The sequence below is a fragment of the Strongylocentrotus purpuratus genome, unplaced genomic scaffold, assembly GCF_000002235.5.
Source record: "Strongylocentrotus purpuratus isolate Spur 01 unplaced genomic scaffold, Spur_5.0 spur5_scaffold_9, whole genome shotgun sequence".
Classification (NCBI taxonomy): Eukaryota; Metazoa; Echinodermata; class Echinoidea; order Camarodonta; family Strongylocentrotidae; genus Strongylocentrotus; species Strongylocentrotus purpuratus.
The window spans coordinates 14,267,205-14,290,452 of NW_022145615.1; the positions used below are offsets into that span (position 1 = coordinate 14,267,205).

At 35.6% G+C, this 23,248-nt stretch overlaps 1 protein-coding gene across 1 annotated transcript; it reads left to right on the plus strand.

Annotated features, from left to right (window-relative positions):
• Nucleotides 1-9,781: 9,781 nt before the first annotated feature.
• LOC105443793 (calcium-activated chloride channel regulator 1-like) lies at nucleotides 9,782-21,255 on the plus strand. The gene is made up of 10 exons (XM_030976346.1): nucleotides 9,782-10,052; nucleotides 10,646-10,885; nucleotides 13,038-13,262; nucleotides 14,687-14,977; nucleotides 16,182-16,412; nucleotides 16,794-16,922; nucleotides 17,586-17,733; nucleotides 18,546-18,677; nucleotides 19,389-19,610; nucleotides 20,255-21,255. The coding sequence occupies exons 1-10, from the start codon at nucleotides 9,918-9,920 to the stop codon at nucleotides 21,253-21,255; spliced, it is 2,754 nt and encodes a 917-aa protein (XP_030832206.1). The 5' UTR covers nucleotides 9,782-9,917.
• Nucleotides 21,256-23,248: the final 1,993 nt, after the last annotated feature.

The following is a 23,248-nucleotide window of genomic DNA, read 5'->3' on the forward strand; positions in this document are numbered from 1 at the left end:
GGAACAAAATATTCCCCGGTCAAATGTCCTCTCTCGACTACTCATTTGATCAGGATCCACTTCATCATGTTATGATATGACCTATTTAAGATATTTGAGTTTAAATGACGTGATAATACGCGTTAACGACATGTACGCTGATCAGTTAAAGACTGGCACTATGTACAGTGTATTAGAATAATTAGAAAGTTCCATTATAAGTCCAAAGAAATTATAATAACTTGTGTACCCAGTGAAGCCTCATCAGTATCAACGCTGTTCTTCCTGAGGGCCTGTATTTATTATAACTCCAGGATTGCCAGGTACCCGTTGGTGGAGAGAGGCAAATGTAGATTAATGTCTGTCCAGAGGATGTTAGTGCCAGGCTAGGATTCGAACCCCCAACCGTTGAATTGATAGTCAAGTAAATAAACCACTATACCGCTACACCTCCAAGTGTGATTGATCTGGAGCTGTAATGCCTACGTAGTCTTCAACCGACTCCAGTCTCGTGCCATTGATCTTAATACATGCTTGTTCTTTTTTATTTGTTATGCGATTATTTTTGAACGCTCTGATCTACCGAAAATCGAAAATCTTTTGCTGTTCCTATTTAACAAAGTACTCAAATCAAATTAAATTGTTAGCAGAGTAATACAAAGGATGATAAAAGAGATGATTGATTTATTCACATAGCTCCTTAATATATTACCTGATATAAATCACTTTAACATGTGAACCTCGCATTCACGTTGTGACAGACAACCGATACACTTCTGTTATACATTCAAATACTTTCTAGTTTGTAACAAATAACAAAGAGTCGTTATTGGTTTGCAAATCTAAAATTTCAAGTGAAATAAGATTAACTGGAAACAAATCGTTAAGATCATTAAACTCCATATTTAACACTCAATTATACATACATATTTTGTTTAATATTAGATAATATCGGGGTAGACTTGATAAAGATAGGTTATGTAAATATAATACGGAGATACTCTGACGCCTGCATATTATATGAATATTAAATGAACCGTTTGATAGCTTCATGGGGTGTACAATCAAATCATCACAAATCGCCCTAACGTGCATATGACTTTCTTAATGTTTAATGATAGAAGGGATTTTCCCTTCAGCCCAAATGTATGTTTGATCAAAATAATAACTGATATGTTTTCAAGAATTGATAAATTCTACATATTGAATATTTTTACATATATTACATGAACTCGTTGAATATTTAACATTTGTTTCTGTGAATCTCATTTCTTCTTACATATTAAAGCCATCAATACATAATCAAAAGACCTTAAAGACCCACTGCACTACTGATAGCTACTTGCGCCCTCTATATAACAAACAATGACTAATCGGTGACCATTGGTCCCCCATGATCCTCTTTTTCTTATGTTAACTGAGAGCTGAGTTGATGAGATAACCACCTGTCCAGTGACCTTGCAGGGCAGTCTAATCCCTCCTATAAACTACGGCAGATAAGCTTTAAAGCTATTTATTTGTCGTATTATATATAGTACATGTATTATCATATTTGAATAGTGAATTAACTATTAACGATGAAACAACTTTCTCTGAATGACTGTGTGCTTTATCCAGCGCTCTACAATATGAAATTCTTCCTCTTCTTCTTCTTGTTCTTGTTCTTCTTCTTCTTCTTCTTCTTCTCCTTCTTTTTCTTCTTCCTCTTCTTCTTCTACTTCTTCTTTTACCTCTACTTCTTCTTCTTTTTCTTCATCTCCTCCCTCTTCCTCCTCCTTCTCTTCTTCTTTATCTATACTTCTCCCCTTCTTCTAAATAGTCCATTAGGAACTGCACATACAAAATAATTGTCTCCATGCCATGCGTCATTGTGGATGTATGTAACTGTGGCAACGACCAAACACGAACTTTGTTCGCTTTTAATGATTAGAATGTGTGACTTTTAGAATTTAGTTTCATTTTCAAAGAATCAAATAACATTTTGGTATCAAATGAGATTCAAGGTTAGAAAGGTCTTGGAAGGCTTAAAAGGGAAGAAGATATTTATTCGCTCTGTATTGCAGGAATTGTCACTGTAGAAGAATTAAAGATGGAATACAAAAAGATTATTTCTGTGATTCTGCTCTCGGAAATATTTCTTGTAGGAGTAGTAACGGGCCAGAAAAATGTCATCAATTTGAACAATGGATCCTACTCGAATCTACTCATCGCAATTAACACTGATGTGCCTGAAGATCTCAACATCATCTACAACATCAAAGTAATGTAACTTTGTTTTCAGCTTTAAATTTCATATATCAATATCTGATTTCTATGTACTGACATTAAATGAAGAATATAGGTTGAGAAACTAGCAGTTGACTTTCATACATGAATAGCTAACTTGTGATTTTAATTGAAATTGTTTCTTTATAATGATAATAATAATAATAATAATAATATTTGATTATTATATAGCGCTTAATACAAATGTCTCTAAGCGCTTAACATATATACTATTACCCCGGTCATTGGATTCAGTGCTTGCCCGCAAACACTGTGTGCTCAACCTCCACTCCCTGGGGAGCATTCCAGCCAGGCATTACTTGACGCTCAAAAACTGTTTGACCAACAATGACGGCCGCATCCTACCGGGTACCAATTTGACACCAGGGTGGAGAGTAGCAAGTGCAGGTCAATATCTTGCCAAAGGATATTAGTGCCGTGTTTATTCATGAACGTATCCATTGAGGAGTTCCATAGTAATTTGTACAATACAATTTTGTATTTCTTTGTTGTTGTTTTTTTAATTTTAATTTTTATTTCATGTGGGGTGTTGTCGATTTTGTATGTCAAACAGTCAAACAAGTTAGAGCAAGCTTACCTTGAAGATACATTTACACCAACAAAATATAAGTATTTCAGACCTCTCACAATATGCAGCCGATCAGGTAAGAAATCAACATATAGAGCCTAATATTTTGTACCGAAAACAAAAAGTAAATAAATAAAAATAAATGTCGTTTTTTCTTTTAATTCAGGTTTTACCCACAATGTGAGAATACTCGATTACGTGCTAGCCAACTGACAAAATCTTCTTCTTCCTCCTCTTTTACCACTTCTACCTCTTCTTCTTCCCATTTTCTTCTTGTTCCTCGTCTCCTCCTTCTACTACTCGTTCTTCTCCTTCTTCTTCATCTTCTTAGTCTTCCTCTTCTTCTTCGTCGTCTTATTTATTATAGCGTAAGTTTTAGTTAAGAGCCCGGTCATATCAGAGGCTTTCCTTGTTACTGTCCACCTGAGCAAATGATAAATGAGCTATAAAATCCCTTTATCATGCATGAGTAATTCTTTCATTTTGATTGAGAGGGCTGGGTGTCGATCATTCTACGTACCTCCATGAAATGGTACAAAGAAAAGAATTTTAAACAAAACATAAAGCGTTTACTTTAAACTCGGATACAAGCAGGCGCGGATCCAGGATTTCTTAGGGGGGCCCAAATTTGAAATTATGCGAGCCAAATATTGGTACGTAATGGTGACACCGGCATGTCGCGGCAGTTGCAAAAACGTTTGGGGGTATAAGGCAAAACAAAAATCCTTATCACCCCACTCTTACATGCAAGCCCCGCTGAACGTTTCTCAGCGAGAGTCAAGGGGTGGAGCCCCCAGAAGCTCAGGGGTTTTATACATTAAATTACCGTCAGATGAGCATATTTTGATACCTTGCTCGTGACACTGGAAGGATACAAATTGGTGTGGGGTCCAGATTAAATTACCGTCAGATGAGCATATTTTGATACAAGATATAAATCGTTCTTTTTATGCATTTATATGAGGTAACAAACCTGATAAAATCAATAGAGAACAAACGTGTTAACTGTATAATAAAGTTGGGGTTAAGAAGATTGATATTTACATACATGATAAATCCATGAAAATATCATGGATTAGAAGATTTGTAACTGATTCTCAGATAGAAAGTTTCACTTTTCACATGTTCAATTCATTCTTGCCCCAAACCTATTTTTTCACCTGTATATGGGCTCACATTATTTTAGAAAATTAGCAGACTTGACTCCAAATGCATTTTGGAAAGAGGTCCTTTTCGCTTGGTCAGACTTGGTCGAACTTCTTATTGACGACATTGCAAGTCAACCTCTTTGGAATAACCCTCACATTAAAATGAATGACAAGGTAATATGTTTTGGGGCTTGGAATTTACGAGGAATACGTTTTGTGAACGACATCCTAAAAATAGATATTTTTTTTTCTTCATATTTTGAGTTTCAGCGGAGATTTGACATACAAACAAATTTCCTCCAGTACTATGGTCTTTGTAATGCAGTTCGGTCAGGTTTTAAAATGACTACACATGTAGCTCCTGGTAAAGCCTTAGAACCTATCATTCCCGAAGCCGTGCACCTTGTGGTGAAAACAAATGTTGGTTGTTCACATATTGATCAGTCTTTTTTTTTTTTTTTAAAGTAAAAGAATGTAAAGCCCTTACAAAGTGGAAAAGTTTTTTAGATTTTCAAGATGTACTTTGGGGTTCGTACTGTCAAATTCCATTTCAGTCAACAATAGATATCAACATGAGGTGGTACCAGATCAAGATTTTAAATAGAATATTATATATGAAGGACAGTTTGTTAAGATTTGGTGTAGTTGCTGACAAGAAGTGTACTTTTTGTAGTAACAATTATGAAACTATCATACATGTTTTTTGCTTTTGTAACTATTCTAATGAAGTATGGTCGAAGTTAAAGTTCTGGATATTTCGTAATACGGGGGAAAGGATCACACTTACAAATCAAAATAAATTGTTTGGATTTCGCGGTAGCAATAATAATGCACTCAACTGTGTTCTGATTGTTGTAAGACAAGAAATATTTTTAGCTAAATTACGAAATCAACTACCACCATTTGCTATAATTTTATCAGCTGTAAAAGGTTATTATGAAATGAAAAAATATATATACCACACAAATCTCAGAGAGAATGCATTGAAAAAGAAATGGTTTCACTTTAGAAAATATTTTGAGAGTGTTGGAAATGTGCTAACATAAACATGAACATGTATTTTATGTTTGGTATTTTTTATTATATATTTAAAGTCTAATTTTGTCATGAACGTTTGTTTTTATCTGCCACAAAAGATTTCGGCCGTGATGATTATTATCTGTGTCAAGCCATTATGTATGGAAATTATTTCTTTAATTATTTGTATATGATATTTAGATAAACTGTATATGATGGAATTTGTTTTGAAAATAAAGAACCCTGTGGAAGTGGAGGGAAAAAAAATTGATACCTTATTTGTGACACTGGCAGGTCACGAATTGACGTGGGGTCCAGGGCGCTGAGCCCACGGAGGCTCAAGGGTGTTAGATAATAGATTCCGTTCAAATGAGCATCCAGGGGCTCGCCTTAGAGCCATTGGTTGGGTTCAGGGGCAGAGCCCCGGAAGCTCAGGGCTTTAGGCATTTAATTACATCAGATGAGCATTATAATACCTGACGATCTGGTCGAAAAGAACATTGACTCCCTTAGGAAGAGTTACCATAATAAAATCCCTATTTATATCCAAATTGAACTACCTATTTTTATCTCTTCCTGAACCATAATTAGAAATTATAAAGGATATCGATCGACGTTTTTTCGAATTTATATGGCATGACAAACGTCATAAAATAAGTAGGAAACAAATGGGTCAATTGTACAATGAAGGTGGCGTTAAAGTGACTGACCTTTGTATGCATTCTAAATCACTTAAGATATTATGGATAAGAAGAAGATTTATTTGTTCTGAAAGTTTCACTCTTCATATGTTCCAATCATTCTGACCTCCATCGTATACATCTCTTCAGTTATTCATGGGGGCTGAATATTACAAAGAATTAGCCACTACAATACGAAACCCATTTTGGGAAGAAGTATTATCAGCCTTTTCAGACCTTACTTAATTCACTGTAAATGATATTGCATGTCAACCCCTTTGGAATAGCCCTAAAATAAAAGTTAATGATAACGAAATTTATTATAAGTCTTGGTGCGCTTAGGGGGTACGTTTTGTTAACGATGTTTTAAAAACAGATGGATCATTTCTCTCATATTTTGATTTTCAACGTCAATACAATGTACATGTACACTTTCTTCAATATTTTGGCTTTTGTCATGCTATTCGATTTGGTTTTGATAAAAATGTCATACCAAAGGTCATTGAACCTACATGTATCATTCCGAAAGCATTGTTATTAATAATAAAAGTGAAAAAAAGGTTGTGCACATATATATACCGTTCTTTATTGAAGCATAAGATAAAGAAATGTAAAAGTCTTACTAAGTGAAAACAGGAGTTTGACCTTGTCAATATTGTATGGAGTTCGTATTATCTTCTTCCCTTTAATTCAATTGTCGATGTTAACATGAGGTGGTTTCAGTTCAAGTTATAGAATTCTTTATATGAAAGATGCTTTGTTAAGATTTAAATTAGTTACAGATAACTTATGTAAATTCTGTAATACCAGTGTAGAAACATTGTTTGCATATATTTTGTTACTGTATTCATAAAACCGAAATATGGTCGAAACTTGAGTATTGGTTGTCCCGTAATAATGTACTTATTGGCCCGAATTCACAAAGGAGGTTTGTCGACAAACCTTGGTTTTCGTACGTCATATGACGCGTTTTACGCGTTTTTTACAAACCTGGTTTGTAAAGAACAAAAGGAGGTTTGGCGAAACAAAAGGAGGTTTGAGCTCAAACCTTGGTCTGAGCTCAAACCTCGATTTGTGAATTCGGGCCATTAAGTTTAGAAATCAAAATAAGTTGTTTGGGTTTCACGGTAATAATAACAGTGCCCTCAACTGTATTTTGATTATAGTCAGGAAAGAAATTTTTGCAGCCAAATGCAAAAAATGTTTGCCAGTTTTTGAAAACATAATATCAGCGATAAAGTGTTATTATAACATGGAAAAGTATATATGTAACACTAATCTGAAAGAACAGAAATTTGTGAAAAAGTGGTTACTTTTTTAAAAAGTGTTTCTGATTGTTTATTTCTTCTAAAATCATTTTGCCAACCAAATTCTAAAACTATTTTAAAAAAGTGAACTTTAATTTGTAACTGATATCTATAAATGTATTTTCTTATCATATTTTGAATGGCCAGGAATATTATTTTGAATTTCTGCATGTAAAAATCAATTCTTGCACACATAATAATATTATTTAATAAAGGTTCCTTGTGAAAGGGGAAAAAAGAAAGAAAAAAATATATGCACAACTGAAAAAAGAAAATAATAATAATAATGATACCTTATTTGTGACACTGGCAGGTCACTAATTGGCGTGGGGTTCAGGGGCTCAGGGGTTTTAGGCATTCAAAATACGTCAGATGAGCATCCAGGTGCCCTGAATTTGGGCCGTAGGTGAAATCCAGGGGGCAGATCCCCCGGGAGCTCAGGGGTTTTAAGTCATTTAATCACGGTCAGATGAGCAAAAAAAATTCTTCCCTTTTTCGCCCCGGAAATTGGAAAATTACGTCGTCAGATATTTTGTTTAGTGGCTTGGAGAGGGGGGGGGGGAGGAACAATTATTTTTTTTTTTTTTTTACTTTCTTTAAAACAAAAAACAAAAATTAAAAAATCTTTCCCCCTTTTTTTTCTTCCTTCTTTTTTTTTTTGCCAGGGGGGGGGGGGGGCTCGCCCCCCCCCCCTTCCCATGGATCCGCCACTGGATGCAAGTACTGTATATTCGGTGCAAACTTTAATATTAACCTCGGGAGCGGATAAGGCGATAAAAAGGTTAAATATTTATCAAAAAAGTATTACTTCATTGAATTACTTTTAAACTGAATCCACTATATAGTCTGTAAAATACTCTTCCCTGCCTGTCGCGGACAAAATGGCAATTTCTTAATGTAATTTGTCACGATTCAAATGCATTTAAGAGGTTTAAATATTAAAGTAAATAGAACCAAAATTAATAGGCCTTGTTTTTTTTTAGATATTAAATCATAGGTCATAGATTACCTCTTCAAGTAAGATAAAACTGCCTCAAGATTTAAAGTAAACATTATTTCTTAGTCGGGGAATTTATGGGGAGGACATGATTCTTACTGCCTTACATTGGTATGTCTTAACAGATTTTTATCATTCCAGATAATAGCAAAGTAACTACTTCATATATCATGGAGTGCATGTAAAGTGGTTTTAAAGGTAAATCTCTTTACACCCATGATAATGGGAACTGGTCTAAACTGGTTTAAACCCTTGCCCTGTTTTCAGAATGCAAGCCGATCATTATGCGCACTATTGTGGAGGTATCGTGGTATAGTGGTCCATTTACTTGACTCTTAGTCCAAGGTGTGATGGTTCGAATCTCAGCCCGTCACTAACGTACTTTGGCAAGACATCAATCCACATTTACCACTCTCCACCTAGGTGTAATTGGTACCTGGTAACTGCTGGAGTAATAATAATTTTGTCCCGCTCAAGTAGAGCAGTATTCATACATATATGGCTATATTTGGTAAAGAAGGAAGCATCATTATTGTATATTATCATTGCTTTATATGGGAGGGCGATCAATCCTGATTATTTTTCTTTCTAAAGTATTTGAAGTCTTAACTCCATATCTGATTATGTGATTGTTCAATCCAATCGACTGTTATGTTCAATATTGAACCTGATTTATTTTAACAAAATATACCTTGTAATGTAATTTTTTTTTTAATTTTCCTATGTAGCCTGGTCGTTACACAGTAGTTTTATTTATTCATTATTTAATCTAATTATTAATTCATTTATAAATAACTATATTTCAATAACTTTTTTCATCTCCTCTTTCTTATCATAGAAAAGATATTGCAAATGAAATTTCACGAATTCTATCTTGATGTTTTTCACCGATCAAAATGAGATCGCATCCTATGCAATAATATTTAATAGCTTAAATAGATTTATGCAGAACTAGGTTATTAGTTTACCGAAAAAGGGTATTTAATTAAGAAAAATTGTAACGTTGAAAGGTCTTTGGAAGCGCATAGAGATGTTATTTTATAACGTATTATGCGCTATACAAAAACTGAACTATTATTATTATTATTATTATATGTGTGTAATAATATAGGTTCGGGAAAACGTCACTGATCTAAGATATATTATAAGTACTTATTTATTTTTGTCTCTCCCACTTTCTCTCTCTCAGACGATGTTTACATCAGCATCTGAGCGTCTCTACCTTGCCAGCAAGCAGCACGTCTACTGGAAGCACATCAAGATTCTGGTACCTAACACCTGGTCCATCCAGATCGGGTATCAATTTGCTCGAACCGAAACGCTGGAGTCGGCCAACATTGTCGTGCACAACTCTCTTGATGACGAGCCGTTTGTCGATAACTTTGAAGGATGTGGGAAAGAAGGAAAGTGGATGCACATGACACCGGACTATATTCTAAACGAGATGTACCGAGAAGACAAGTTTGGTTCCACAGGTGGGTTACTATCGATGCAAATGAAAATATGATATTAATGGTATGAATAGTAATGTATGTAAGTAAAGAGAGAGGAAAAGAAGAAGGAAAAGAGAAGAAGAAAAAAGAAAATAAGAGAAATAGGAATAAGGAAAAAGGAAAAGAAGAGAAATAGGAAGAAGAAGAAAAATAAGAAGAATTTAACCCACCAACTACAATTACTAAAATATTTGGTCAGATCTCGTTAACAGAGCGAGACATGAACATGTTTTGACATAACTTTTAATGAGTCTCTTTTTCTTTGTTTTCATTTTTTAAATTTTAAACAGACAACATGTTAGTTCGAAGTTGGGGCTATCTACGTTGGGGGTTATTCAAGGAGCACTATGATGGTGTTGGAGGTGGCGCCCCTGCCTATGACTCAACCGGTGGTGGTACTGAAGGGACCCGCTGTTCTCTTAAGATCAAGGGAAACCTTTTAATGCCTGATAGTTCTCCATGCCAAAGTCATCCTAACTCTGGTCCTGATTCCGATTGCCGCTTCGTTCCTGATACTAGTGGACAAACTGCGACCGCTTCACTGTTATTTGGAACCAAGGATGCTCATATACATTCGGTAAGTCTGGCATCGTAATTAAGTAGTAGATGTTTTAGAAGGGGATTAGGGCTCAAGCCCCACCTCCCCCCCCCCCCCCCCATCCTTCCCCCCCCCCCCCCCAAAAAAAAAGATTAGATATAGTCTCCCCTTCCCATTTGTATTGATTATACATTTATTTTAGCAAAGCACATGTAACAAATGCAAGAACACAAGCCCACAAAAGCCACACCCCTTCGAAATAAAAGAGAGAGAGAAAAAAAGATCTTCTAGAAACGTGCATGGAATGAAAGGGTTGCTTCATTTTCGACGTTAATTCATAATTCCAGAAGGGACGGTGACGGTAACCCAGTTAGGAATTGCCTTGTCGTTACGATGCCTCCATATTTATAGTAGAAAAAAGCTTTCAACAAATACACTAGGTAAAAATTGTGTTTTAGCTCCTCGTACTACTGTACTCGATTAAACCAATCTTCACTTATGTGCCAAGATAAACGTTTGCGAAGGTAATAAAATGCTAACTCTTTTTTTAATATCGCTGAAAAACTTTCAATACTTCAATCAATGTTCTCAATATTCTAGAATCTAATTGAGTGATTTAATCCATATTTCAGATAGAGGAGTTTTGTAGCGACGATCGATCAGATCCAAATAACTTACACAATCCAGAAGCACCAAACTTGATGAATATTAAATGCAGTGGTGACAGTGCTTGGAAGGTAATGACAGAGCGAACAACAGACTTCACAGCAGGTATCCAACCTGTCTCAAACACTACTCCTACATTCGATGTCATCCAGCTATCTACAATCAGAAGTGTAGTACTTGTGCTTGACATCAGTGGTAGTATGAGGGTAAGTTAGGGATTGTCATATTGGTCAGGACAGTGCGAATTTAGCCATTGCTTAATTTAGGCCCAATGCCTTTGGTTTCATATCTTATTTTAGGATAGGATTGGGTTATTAAAATATAGATATTCTACTACTTTACGGTCCTTGTGACAAATCTATGTGTGAGAACGACTTTGCCTCTCAACAACCATGCTTACATCACTACATTGTCGAGTTTTTATTGTATAGAGACATTGTGTCGCCAACTTTCACAATTTGATGTGGTCGACTTTATTCAGTATCATTGCCTTGAACAAACAAATATGTAATTTCAAAATATTTTCAAACATTGCAGCGACAACATCTTCATTATTTTATGTATTGGAATTTATTATTAAAGGTAATACAAAGTTTTGTGAAATTTTGAAAATTTGGTGGATAGTGATTCTTTAAAATTTTGATATATTTGGACGCCCCTGTGGATGTATTATAAGCACTAACAATTTTAGCCCCTAACACACTTCTACTTTCGAGAAAAATCGAATATAAATATATACAAATAAATTTCAAATAGCGCCTACGGCCGTACAATGGTAGCTGCGACCATGAAAATCTCAGAATATGTAGTTGTGATACATAATTTCCAAACGGGAATAGCTAATCGGTCGATTATAGTCAAGAAACATTGTTTAATAGCTTAATTAATATCTTGACCTTGAGAAGGAGCTATACAACAAAGAGTTTATTACACTGTAGCTCATAAAGGTGGAATATTTTAGTTTTACCCCAATTTATGGAATTATTTTAAAAATTATTTTAAAATAATAGATATAGATAATAGTATATATTCTCAGATTTTATTGAATAATAACTTGCCAATGTGTGTTTTGCGGAACTGCTAAAGCATGTGTATGCTACTATGCTTATTAACTAGGGGACCTACGCTCTCAAATCATAAATGACAGTAATGAGGATTAATGCCCCACAAAAGGGCACTAATAAAGCACATCGACACGGTTTTCATCCTGGGGCCTCACAGTTACGAGGCCATTGTTTTGTCACTGAACCATGACTTTACGCAGCGGGGGCTAGAGTTAGGGGGCAGTTTCCATAAATTTAAAAAAAAAACAGAAAATGCAATAATTTTTCAATAATTTATTGCATTTTACCCCGGTCCCCAACATAAAAAAAATCCTCTGGACGGCCATCCATTATGGCTCAAGGCATGGGCACACAGAATTTTTGTTTATGTTAGGCACCGGGGTTAAATGCAATAAATTATTGAAAATTTATTGCATTTTCTTTTCTTTTTTTTAATTTATGGAAACTGCCTCCTACCCTAGCCCCCGCTGCGTACAGTCATGGTTCAGTAACAAAGCAATGGCCTCGTAACTGTTAGGCCCCAGAATGAAAACCGTGTCGATGTGCTTTATTAGTGCCCTTTTGTGGGGCATTAATCCTCATTACTGTCATTTATGACTTGAGAGCGTAGGTCCCCTAGTTAATAAGCATAGTAGCATACACATGCTTTAGCAGTTCCGCAAAACACACATTGGCAAGTTATTATTCAATAAAATCTGAGAATGTATACTATTATCTAGATCTATTATTTTTAAATTATTTTTAGAACAAAATCCATAAATTGGAATAAACTAAAATATTCCACCTTTATGAACGACAGTGTATTTACAATGTCATAACTTTAGACTCGATTGCAACCGTGACAACGATCACTGAATATTGTAAGATCGCAAATGCTTCCAATATGTTCATTTGAACCAAATTCATGACCCTATACCAAAACTTTGTAATATCTTTAAACTTTCTTTTATCCAAAACTCCATACTTTTTTAAATAAAGGTATTCAGTCCTGGTTTTATCATAGCATAGTCAATTGAATACCTTAATTTGATGTTAATGTGGTTAGAACCTGACTTAAATCAACATTTAAATGAAGATATTAAAAAAAGTGTTTACAAATCGAATACAAAAATTGATTGTTTTGTGGCGTAGTATGATTTCTGTTTAACATTGCAACAATTTGTATAAGACTTGCACATACACGTGTACTGTAGGTTTGATATTATGAATTATTTTGGCATTAAGGAAAGTGAAAGATGAAAAACAATGCTTTTATCAGAACATTTTTCATACCGTGTCACATCCTTATTTGTAGGGGAGCAGGTTTGACAGAATGATCCAATCATCTACTGACTACATCATGAATGTTATTCCAGACGGAAGCAAGCTTGGAATAGTAGTCTTCAACAGTACATCTGAAATCAGAGCGAATCTCACCGACATTACTGACGCAGCCTCGAGGCAAAGTCTTGTCAACGTCTTGCCTCCATCCGCTGGAGGCGGTACGTGTATTGGATGTGGAATACTGTCGGCCATTCAGGTACAATGTTACTCTTTCATGTCATAGATCAGTTTCTAATCTGTCAATGTTTAAAGTATATGATCGTTATAGTACCTGTGATTATGTAACTAAATGTAGTTATCGCAGTCGATTCTCATCGATCCACTTTCAACCTGAAATTTGCTCTGTTTCTCTCTGGTGTTCTGCCACAGGCAGGTCCACACTCAAGAGCCTTCTTAAGTTCATCCATCCCTCTCTATTTTTAGCCTTCTTCTTCGTATGTCAAATGATCTGTCATCTACACAGCCTGACACCATCCCGATTCTCCTCTTCCTTGTTTACCACCTATCTTTCCTTCCAAGGTGTACCTTAGCATGTTACCACTCCCCCCGTAAGATATGACCTATTCATTTTCCTCTTTCCTTCATTATTTTATATTAGAGCCTTTTGAACTTCTGAGCTTACTAGTGATGGACCCATATCATCTTGGTCTACTTGCTGTTCACTTTCCATTTGAATGGCTTCAGGTTTTGCTTCGTTATCGTAACATTCTTCTATCTGTTTTTTTTTTTAATGTCTGAGACATCAAAAAAACCTTTCTTCAGATTTGGAATATATTCCCATACAGATCTTCTTTTGTTCTCTGTTTCATTAAGTTCCATAAATTTGGCATCACAATGTCGTTTCTGCCTCTTTTCTCTCAAGCTTCAATCTCCTCACGCTGCTCTTCGAGCCACTTTTCTCTGGACTTGTCTGTTTCCCCGTGAAGTTTATTGTTGAATTATCGGTTTTTCTTCTCTTGTATTTGTCAATTTCCACCATTTCCTTCCCTCTTGTCCACCATAGCACATGTGACCCATTGCTTCTCGGGGGCTCTCGCCTCTTTAAGTAACAATAATAGTCTCCTCTGCTCTGGCTCTGATGATTTGTTTCAGCAAGGTCAAGATGGCAATAGATTCATGACTGATCGCTTCCTGTGATTTGGCGCTACTGTTGTGGTATAAGTCGCCAGTCTGAATAAGATGCTGTCCTTCGTCAATCTCTCGAGATTCCGTTTCTTTCAACTTTTCAGTATCAGTGATGCAGTAATGGCTAGGAGGTGATTGGAACTAATATCTGCTCCTAGATAGGCTCCTGAGTTCTTCGCACTTCCTCTGTATCTTTGCCTTATGAATATAATATGCAGTCAAGCTGGATTCTACATACATCTCATGGTTGCTTCCATGGGTAGAGCTGTCTTTTGTGGTGGTTAGAACATGTATTGGTTATGACAAGATGGTTTTCTACTACAGAACTTACCAATCTGAAAACTTTTTTCATTGATCCAATTAAAAAAGGACCAACTTCCTTGACACGAAATTATGTCAGGATTTACATTAAACTCGTGTTTTTTAAAGATACTTTTACATGATATAAAATATGAATCAATGAAACAGTCATGTATTATCATGTATTTTGTCTAGGTACTGGGATCATACGCACGAGGCGGATACATTTTACTCCTCAGTGATGGCATAGAGGGTGGACCTATATTTATCAGAGACACTTATGACGACATCGCGAACTCGAGTGTCATTATTGACACCATCACTATAAGCAGCTCAGCTGACCAGCAGATGGAAGATCTTTCCACCATGACTTCTGGTATCTCCAGCTTCTGTTCTGATTCGGGAACTGGGACATGTCTCATCCAGGCTTTCCAGAGCACTATAACAGAGAGACCTGGTGTCGGCGTTGGGACTGTTCCCATACAGGTATATATTTGGGCAAGGACTGCCAGTTGTTATGGAGAGGAGGGGGCCGGGGAGCAAGTGCCAACGTAGGTTAAAGGGGAAGTACACCCTGATAGTAAGTTGGTTTCAATAGAAGCAGGGCAATGAGAGGAACGGGTCAGTGAAAGTTTGAGCAAAATCCGATTAGAAATAAGAAAGTTACGAGTTTTTGAATTTGCAACTTTGTGACATGACGTATCTTGCATGCTCCCCTCCCATTTGATCTTTGTCAAAATTTAAAAATCTTTCATTTTCTTTGTTGATGAAGTGATAGATTTGTTTCATACTGGAGTTGTGTAAAAATATATATATATATGCAATAAACATATTTAGAGTGCATGTATGACTCGAAAAATTTATGGCAAAAAGAAAAATTTCTGAATTTTTAATACAGTGCAAATAAAAGGGAAACTGGCGACTTCAAAAATTTATAATTTTCTCTTTTGTTATCGGATTTTGCTCAAACCTTTACTAACCTAATCCTCTTCTGTTTCTGTTTCTATTAAAACCAACTTGATATCAGGGTTATTAATTGCATTCTCTATAGAACCCGTTGTAAATACATTCTACAAAACAAAACAAAATAAAAGAAAGGGAATAAAATGTAAACCAAAGAACAATACTGAACGTTTTTGTTTTTTATAGCCTGAAAATTATTGACATAATGTTATACCAAAATATCGTGCGTTACAAAAGCACATATGTATAAATCAGCCATAAATTGAAGAAGGGTACAGTATCATGACTGGATTCGTTCAGGATGGTAAAGAGTTTTTATGTACCCAAAATGCCCAGATACAATCGAAAGGAAAGAATCAATACTTGATAGGATTGTGTGACTAATAGTTGTCATTATTCGTTTCAAGACCGCAGTATACTATTCCTTTTGTTATTTGTTTGTATTTGTTTCTCTTGCACTCACAATTATTATTTCGTAACATGCAGGTATACATAATTATATGCTACAATAAATGAGTAGCATGTATCAGTAATTATCATATAGTTCGTCCATTTCGTTATTTGATTATTGATACACGTACGAAAGTAAAGTTTGCATCGAAAAAAAAAAATTATTCATTCAAAATGTACTACAGAAATAAAAACATGTTGATAACCTGACAAAAATTCTGACTTATCATTTAGTCCACATTCAGAATCATTGATATATTCGGAATTTTCATCAAAGATCTACAGTTCCGAGATCGTAATCGAAATATATCCTGGTCTTGAGGTCGTCCCGGTAATCATCGATTCCGCATTGGGTAACGAGACGGTGATCACTGTGATATGGACGACGAGTTCGTTGATATCGGTCGTAGTCACTGGACCAGACGGTACTCGCGTTGATGAATATGATCAACGTTATAATATTGATCCCAGCACGAAGATTGTAACGATCAACCTACCGCTAGCGCAGGTGAACTCTTTGTTCAATGTCGTTTGATTTTGGTACTCACCCGTTATTATTCGAAAATCTTATCACAATTGCAGTGAAGATGTAAGTGGAAAATTAGAGGTTTGAAGTAAAATCATATGTGATGTTTTAGGAGGACTCTGTACCGTTTGCTGTTCATTGTTTTCTTAGATTTCTTGAATATGTTATTGACCAGAATTACTTTTGGGTAACTTTGCGTCCTGTCATCTATCTGCTAGACATGGTCTATGCCAACAATGTTCAATTTGTTTCCATTATTATATTTTCGATGTTCATAAGTTCCCTTGATAATGAATTTAAGGTTGGATGTCTTAGACCATCCTTCGAAAATCGATTTTAATGTATCAATATTCATTTATAAAGCCTGGTAGATGGAATGTTACCATACACAACACCCGAGTAGCTACCGAGTACGCTAGTGTTGCAGTAACATCTAAACCAAGCACGGAGGAATACAAGCCAGTCACAGTTACTGTTCTACTAGGATCACGTGTAAGTTTACAAGGATTTGTCACAGATATATTCTTACAATAAAATGATCGAAACATTTTTCAAGAAATCAACTCATGGGCAATTTCTGTCCCCGTTTGTATTTCATACGAAATCATATTTCGGACTACGTAACTTTTCATAATGTTCGTGCAAATGTGGTCGACAGCGCTATTAAAATTGCTTTAGGTTGGTTTCTTAAAGTCTCTGCGATTGTGTTATCATAAAAACAAAAACATGTTTTATACATAAAATTACATGTTAATGAAGTCTACCCTTTCACAATTGGTAATGTTAGGATTCTACTTTTCTTTAATCCTTCCTGCAAAAAGAAATGCTCATTCTACCAACCAGTATGGAGGATTTCGATGTTGTTATTTTTACAATGAGGACATAGAACATATAAGTGAGAGAATTCCGTATATTTACTAATATCTTTATAGTGATTTGATCCCTTTGAGCTTCCTAAGCACGTTCATGTATTAACAAAAAATAATTAATCTTTTCATATTTCTTTTTAGATTTTTAATGATATCATTTTGGTTTTTATATCTTCCCAACTTAGAAAAGCCCTTTTTGGTTCATGGTATTATTTCAAGCGTTCTCCTTTTTATTCATTCAGTGATTTTTTTTTTTTTAATTTAATGATGATGATTGGTTTTACAGGAGGTGGACTTTTCTCAGACTCCGGCACTAGCTATCTATACTCAGGTTCAACAAGATTATCAACCTGTTCTCAATGCTGACGTCACAGCTATCATTTCAGACTCCTCTTCCTCCACGACCACGATGACACTGCTTGATAACGGATCAGGTGAAACCTCGTACCTCGTTATTGTGTCATTATCTCTTTGCGCTCCAAAAATAAGAATTGTGACAAAATATTAGTAAGATGATAATATGTACAATACCTTCCATTTTTTATTTGGAGCGCAAAGAGATCATAATATGATTGATAAATTAACTCACTTAACTCACTATATTTGACCCACATTCCAATCACACATTAATGCTCTTTGGAACTCATTGTGGACGAAGTGAGTACAGTTGGGAAATTGACTTGATTCCAGATATCAATTTCTTCCATTTTTGTGCTTAAAAATTTCATTTTATATACCGAGTGAGTGGAATGGTGGATTCAGAGTTAATGAAAAGAGAATTTTGTTCATTCTTTCACCCATATATTTGAAAAAACACAAAGCAAAGCTGAAATATTTGATCGTAAATGGAAGGAATTGTGCCTATTATAATGCAACTAATTTGTTTCTTCTGTTTTCTTTTTATTTTCATACTTGGAGAGGAACAAGAGATTATGATATATGGCGTACTGTAGTAGTACACTGCATTAATATATCTTTCAGTGGCAGATCGAGAGGGGAGCAGAAAACAAGCCCCTAATATTTAGTTTTTTTTAAACTGTAATTTAGTCATCTTCTTCTTATTTTTCTTCGAATTTTTCTCCTGTTTTTCTTTAACCACTTATTTCTCTTCTTTTCTTCCTGCTTCTTCTCTTTTTTTCTTTTTTCCTTCTTCTTTTTCTTCTTTTTCTTCTTGTTCTTCTCTTTTTCTTTTTCTTCTTGTTCTTCTTTTTCTTCTTTTTCTTCTTCTTCTCTATGCATCCAACAGGTTCAGACTTATTCAAAGACGATGGAACATATTCAGGGTTCTTTCTAAACTTCACTTCTGACGGCAGATATAACGTCAAGGTCAATGTCCTCGGCTACGACGGCGTAGTCGAAATCGCAGAGAAGGGAAGAAGTGAGTCGAATACTTCCAGACACTCGTGTTTTGCTCTCAATGAAAAGAAAGGCTTCATAAAGTAAAAATTAAAGATTTTAACAATACGACTTTGGGGGGGGGGGGGCAAATGAAAAGGAGACATAAAGATAATACGCTAGTGTTAAATGACTAGACCAAGGAATTCCTCACTTAACAATAACGTTTTTTTAGTAAATAGTAATTAACATTTTATTTTATTTTTTTATGAGAATGTGCCCGTTTGAGAATTGTGATTTGGGATGTCCCGATTTTCCAAACGAATGTTTCATGTTCGGATTTCTATCAATCTAGTATATCTTTGCGTAATATTCAAAGAAAATACTGTTCTCCGATTGGGTTCTTTCATATATATTAGCAAAGAAATGCATTTGATTTTCAGAGTTTGTCATCGTATCATGACTTCATGTCATTTAGAGGAAAAGGGGTATTTTTCTCTCCCCCTCTTTCTTCAATAAAATGGTATCACGAACTTATGAAAATGAACATAAATAAGGTCAAATGTTTCATTTCAAAAATCTACTCTTTGCTTACTAGGCCCATTGATAACTGCAGACAGGTTCATTTGGTTTGAGTGGCACAAGTGATGGAAAGTAATGTTGCCGTTTGAGTCGAGAGACATTATTGAAATATATGATTTTATTCATAAGAATTTGTGCGAATTAATATCCTCCCTTAAATATGTTAATCCAGGCAGACGATCGGCTCAAGTTGAGGTTGAGACCGTAACAGAGCCATCTTTCATGCGTACAGCATCGGGAGGAGTCTTCAAAGTCCAGAGCTATACTCCTAACGCTCCCGATACCCTACCACCTTCTCGTATCCAGGATCTTGTCTACACCTCTTTCTCCTATGACAACAGCACAGTGACCCTCCGCTGGACTGCTGTAGGAGATGACATGGACCAAGGAACAGGTAAACTGATCTTCACTGTCTTTATAATGTAACATGTTTTGCCCAATTCCAGTTTTAGTTATTCACATGTGAATTTAAACCATCAAATTAAAACATGACTGTTGCAAGTAAGGTGGAAAGGTGAACAGAAGAAAACATACGTTAATATCTGCTTCAGATCTAGCCGCACAGTAGCATACCCAGTGCATTTACTCTCATCTCATCTCATATCATCTTTAAAGGTACTTTCCACTTAAGTTTTTTATTGATGATACATGCTAATTTTCATTACACCTAAATTTGATCATAGTCATGTATAGAGGTGTTGTGGTTTAGTAGATAAGTCGTTGGACTGTGGATCACAGGGTTCGCGGTTCGAGTCCCGCCACGGCACTAATGCCCTTTGGCAAGATATTAATCTACATTTGCCACTCTCCACCCAGGTGTTAAATTGGTACCGGTAGGAAGGAATTCCTTGAATGCTGTGAGCGCCGAAATCGGCTGCCTAGCAGAGCCGGGGTAATAGTTGGAGCGCCTTGAGCACCATGCATGGTGGATATGTGCGCTATATAAATATCCAATATTATTATTATTATTATTATTATTTGATTATTAGCAATTTTAACTATGTTTTCCTGCATTTATTTTAATTTCTTTCCCCAAAGCCTACAGTTACGAACTCCGCTATTCCACCAACTTCTCTGAGGTACGGGACAACTTTGACAACAGTAACAGGGTCACTCAGGATCAACTGGTATATGGGAACCTATCCCATATCAATCCACCAGGAGTTATTGAGAGTGTCACTATCACACTCCCAGAGAAAGGGGAAGATATCGTCTATTACTTTGCTATTCGGGCTTGGGATGAGGCTGGGAACATAGGACAGTTGTCCAACATTGCGTCCTTGTCGATTCGTTTCATACCATTAGCTGTAACTTCCACAGTGGACCCTACCGTGCTTGCTACTGATGCATTGACAGAGATTGGTACTGTCTTAGACCAGACAGAATTGATTACCAACCTCGATACTCTAGGGACCACCGAAGCTACATCGGAAGTCACAGCTACATCGTCGGACATGTTGACTTTGAACACTGTCACGCCAGATGGTCGATCTTCTACACAGGTCCTAACGACGGAAGATGTTTTTACAACCTTACAGGGACCAAGAAATACACCAGGTGAAATTACTACGGAGAATAGGCCTACAACTACCGATGCATCTATTCCAAGAACGAGTGAGCTATTAAGTACTACAGGAGTCCTAACGTCAAACAACCCAGGAGGGCCTTTGATAACCAGCACCATCGATCCTTCCACGACAACGCTTCAACAGAATCTAGAGACCACAGAAGCCAAGGAACCTACACCATCAGAACGATCTCAAACAACGCTTCAACAGGACCCTGAGACCACAGAAGCCAAGGAACCAACTGGACAAGAAGACCAGGCCTTAATCATTGGTTTGTCTTGTGCACTAGGCGCAGTAAGCATCGTGGCAGGTGTCAGTTTAATGTACATCTACTATCTGAAGCACAGTCTCACCCAGGTGAAGCCTACCACACCGCCTAAATCAGCATGGACACAGCAGCAAGGGCTTCCTGACGTAGAGATGGTACAACAGAGTCCTACCTATGATAACCCTACTTTCTCTACAGCTTGATTTACAAGTTTTACCTGTTCTGTAGGAGGCATCGGATTGCGCAGATTATTGTACAGCTACTAAAGCAAGCATTTTTTCTTCATCTTTATAATAATAATAATAATAATTGTATATCACGCGGTAAATGGAAGTTTTCTAGAATCTATTGTTATAATCCACCTAAAGTTTATGCGTTGTGTGGTATATAAATGTTTTATCAGAATTGAAAATACTTAGTTGCACGTTAAAAAAATGTACGTTTTTCTTGATTACACTGGGTTTGAGAATGTTGCCTCGCACCTTCCTCCAAACGGGTATTACAAAATAAATTACAAAATAAAGCACACTTCTTGTATGATTAGGTAGAAAAATAATGAATATATATTCTGATACAAACTAAGCAAAATATATAATCGACTGCTAAAAATGATGAAGTAACCTAGTATATTATCTCGCTTTAGTGTTGCTTTTTTTCTTTATCATCTTCGTTTGAAATAACTATTATGGCATGGGATAAATCAACATGGTCCAATACTAGATTATCTGGTCAATGCGCGTTTGTTAGTAAATTATCTCGCTTAGTGTTTGCTTCTTTTTTCTTGGTGTCATCTTCGTGTAATATCACTATTATGACATGGAATAAATCAATATGGTCCTAAACTATATCATCTTGAATGCGCGTTTTTAAAGTAAATTATCTCGCTTTAGTGTTTGCTTCTTTTTTGTTGGTATTATCTTCGTGTAATATCACTATTATGACATGGAATAAATCAATATGGTCCTAAACTATATCATCTTGAATGCGCGTTTTTAAAGTAAATTATCTCGCTTTATTGTTTGCTTCTTTTTTGTTGGTATTATCTTCGTGTAATATCACTATTATGACATGGAATAGATCAATATGTTCCAAACCCTAGATTATCTGGTCGATGTGACAACCAATCACATTCCAAAGTTTCGAATTTCAGTTCAAGAGAATTCAATAAATGAGAAGGTGTGGTTTTGTTAATAGCTACAGAGTATCACGTACTCATCGATATCTGGTGTATAACCCTGTATACGGCATCATTGTCAATAGTAATGTTCTCAGAATAGTTTACTAGATCGATGGCGCATAATAAATGCTGTATTATTATTATTATTATAGCATATCAGAGATTGTCCACAAACCATGTTTTGTCGCCTTTTTATCAACATCTATGATAATTATTCAATACTCTTTCATTTTGTTAGTCAACTTTTCCTTCAGTTATTTCGAATTCCTTTTCTGAGACCGCCATTATGTTAAAGCTTTAGTTTAAGATGACGGTCTCCTGCACTTTTTTTTTTATTTTGAATGATTTATCAACTATGTTTGTTTTGTCAGTATAAATACTTAATTGATATATATTTTGATATGATAATATAAGTATTTTGACTTTTGTTTATGTTTTTATTATGTTGAAAATGCAGAAATACAATCCAGACAAACAAAAAGTTATATCATAATATTTATCCAGATGTTTATTTCCTAATTTAGCCATGGATATCTCTATTTCATTTTGTCACATATACTCAGAAAAGGGCTATAGTCCTGTACACTCGGTTAAATATCTTCTATGTGCACATGTAGCTTTTAGCCAATTCATTTTATAATGTGTCATATGATTTCATTTCCGAAATTTAGTCATCACGTATTACTTGTCATGAGTCACATAATAATCAGAAAAAGCTACAACGCTGTATACTCAGTTGTTTTCTATAACATGTATTTCTCGGTTTTCCCTATTCATATTTTAAAACGTGCCATAATCTAAAAGAATTAAACACTTCAATAATATTTTCTTTGTTACTATCATTGTTGTCGTTGATGTTTTTGAAGTTATTGTGATTATCATTGTTGTTGTTGATGTTGATGTTGTTGTTGTTGTGTTGGATAAAGGGGCCGATCCATGATTCTTGGAAAGAAAGGAAAGGTGAAAGTTGTCCAGGAAGTATTCTTTTACATAAATACGATTTCGGGAATCCCATCAGC

What these genes read in the sequence shown, in the direction of transcription:
- LOC105443793 (XM_030976346.1), top strand. Translation starts at nt 9,918, where the DNA reads ATGCCTGATAGTTCTCCATGCCAAAGTCATCCTAACTCTGGTCCTGAT. An exon ending in GAATACTGTCGGCCATTCAG is followed by an intron (nt 13,263 to 14,686) that starts GTACAATGTTAC and finishes TATTTTGTCTAG; the next exon opens with GTACTGGGATCATACGCACG. An exon ending in TCAACCTACCGCTAGCGCAG is followed by an intron (nt 16,413 to 16,793) that starts GTGAACTCTTTG and finishes TCATTTATAAAG; the next exon opens with CCTGGTAGATGGAATGTTAC.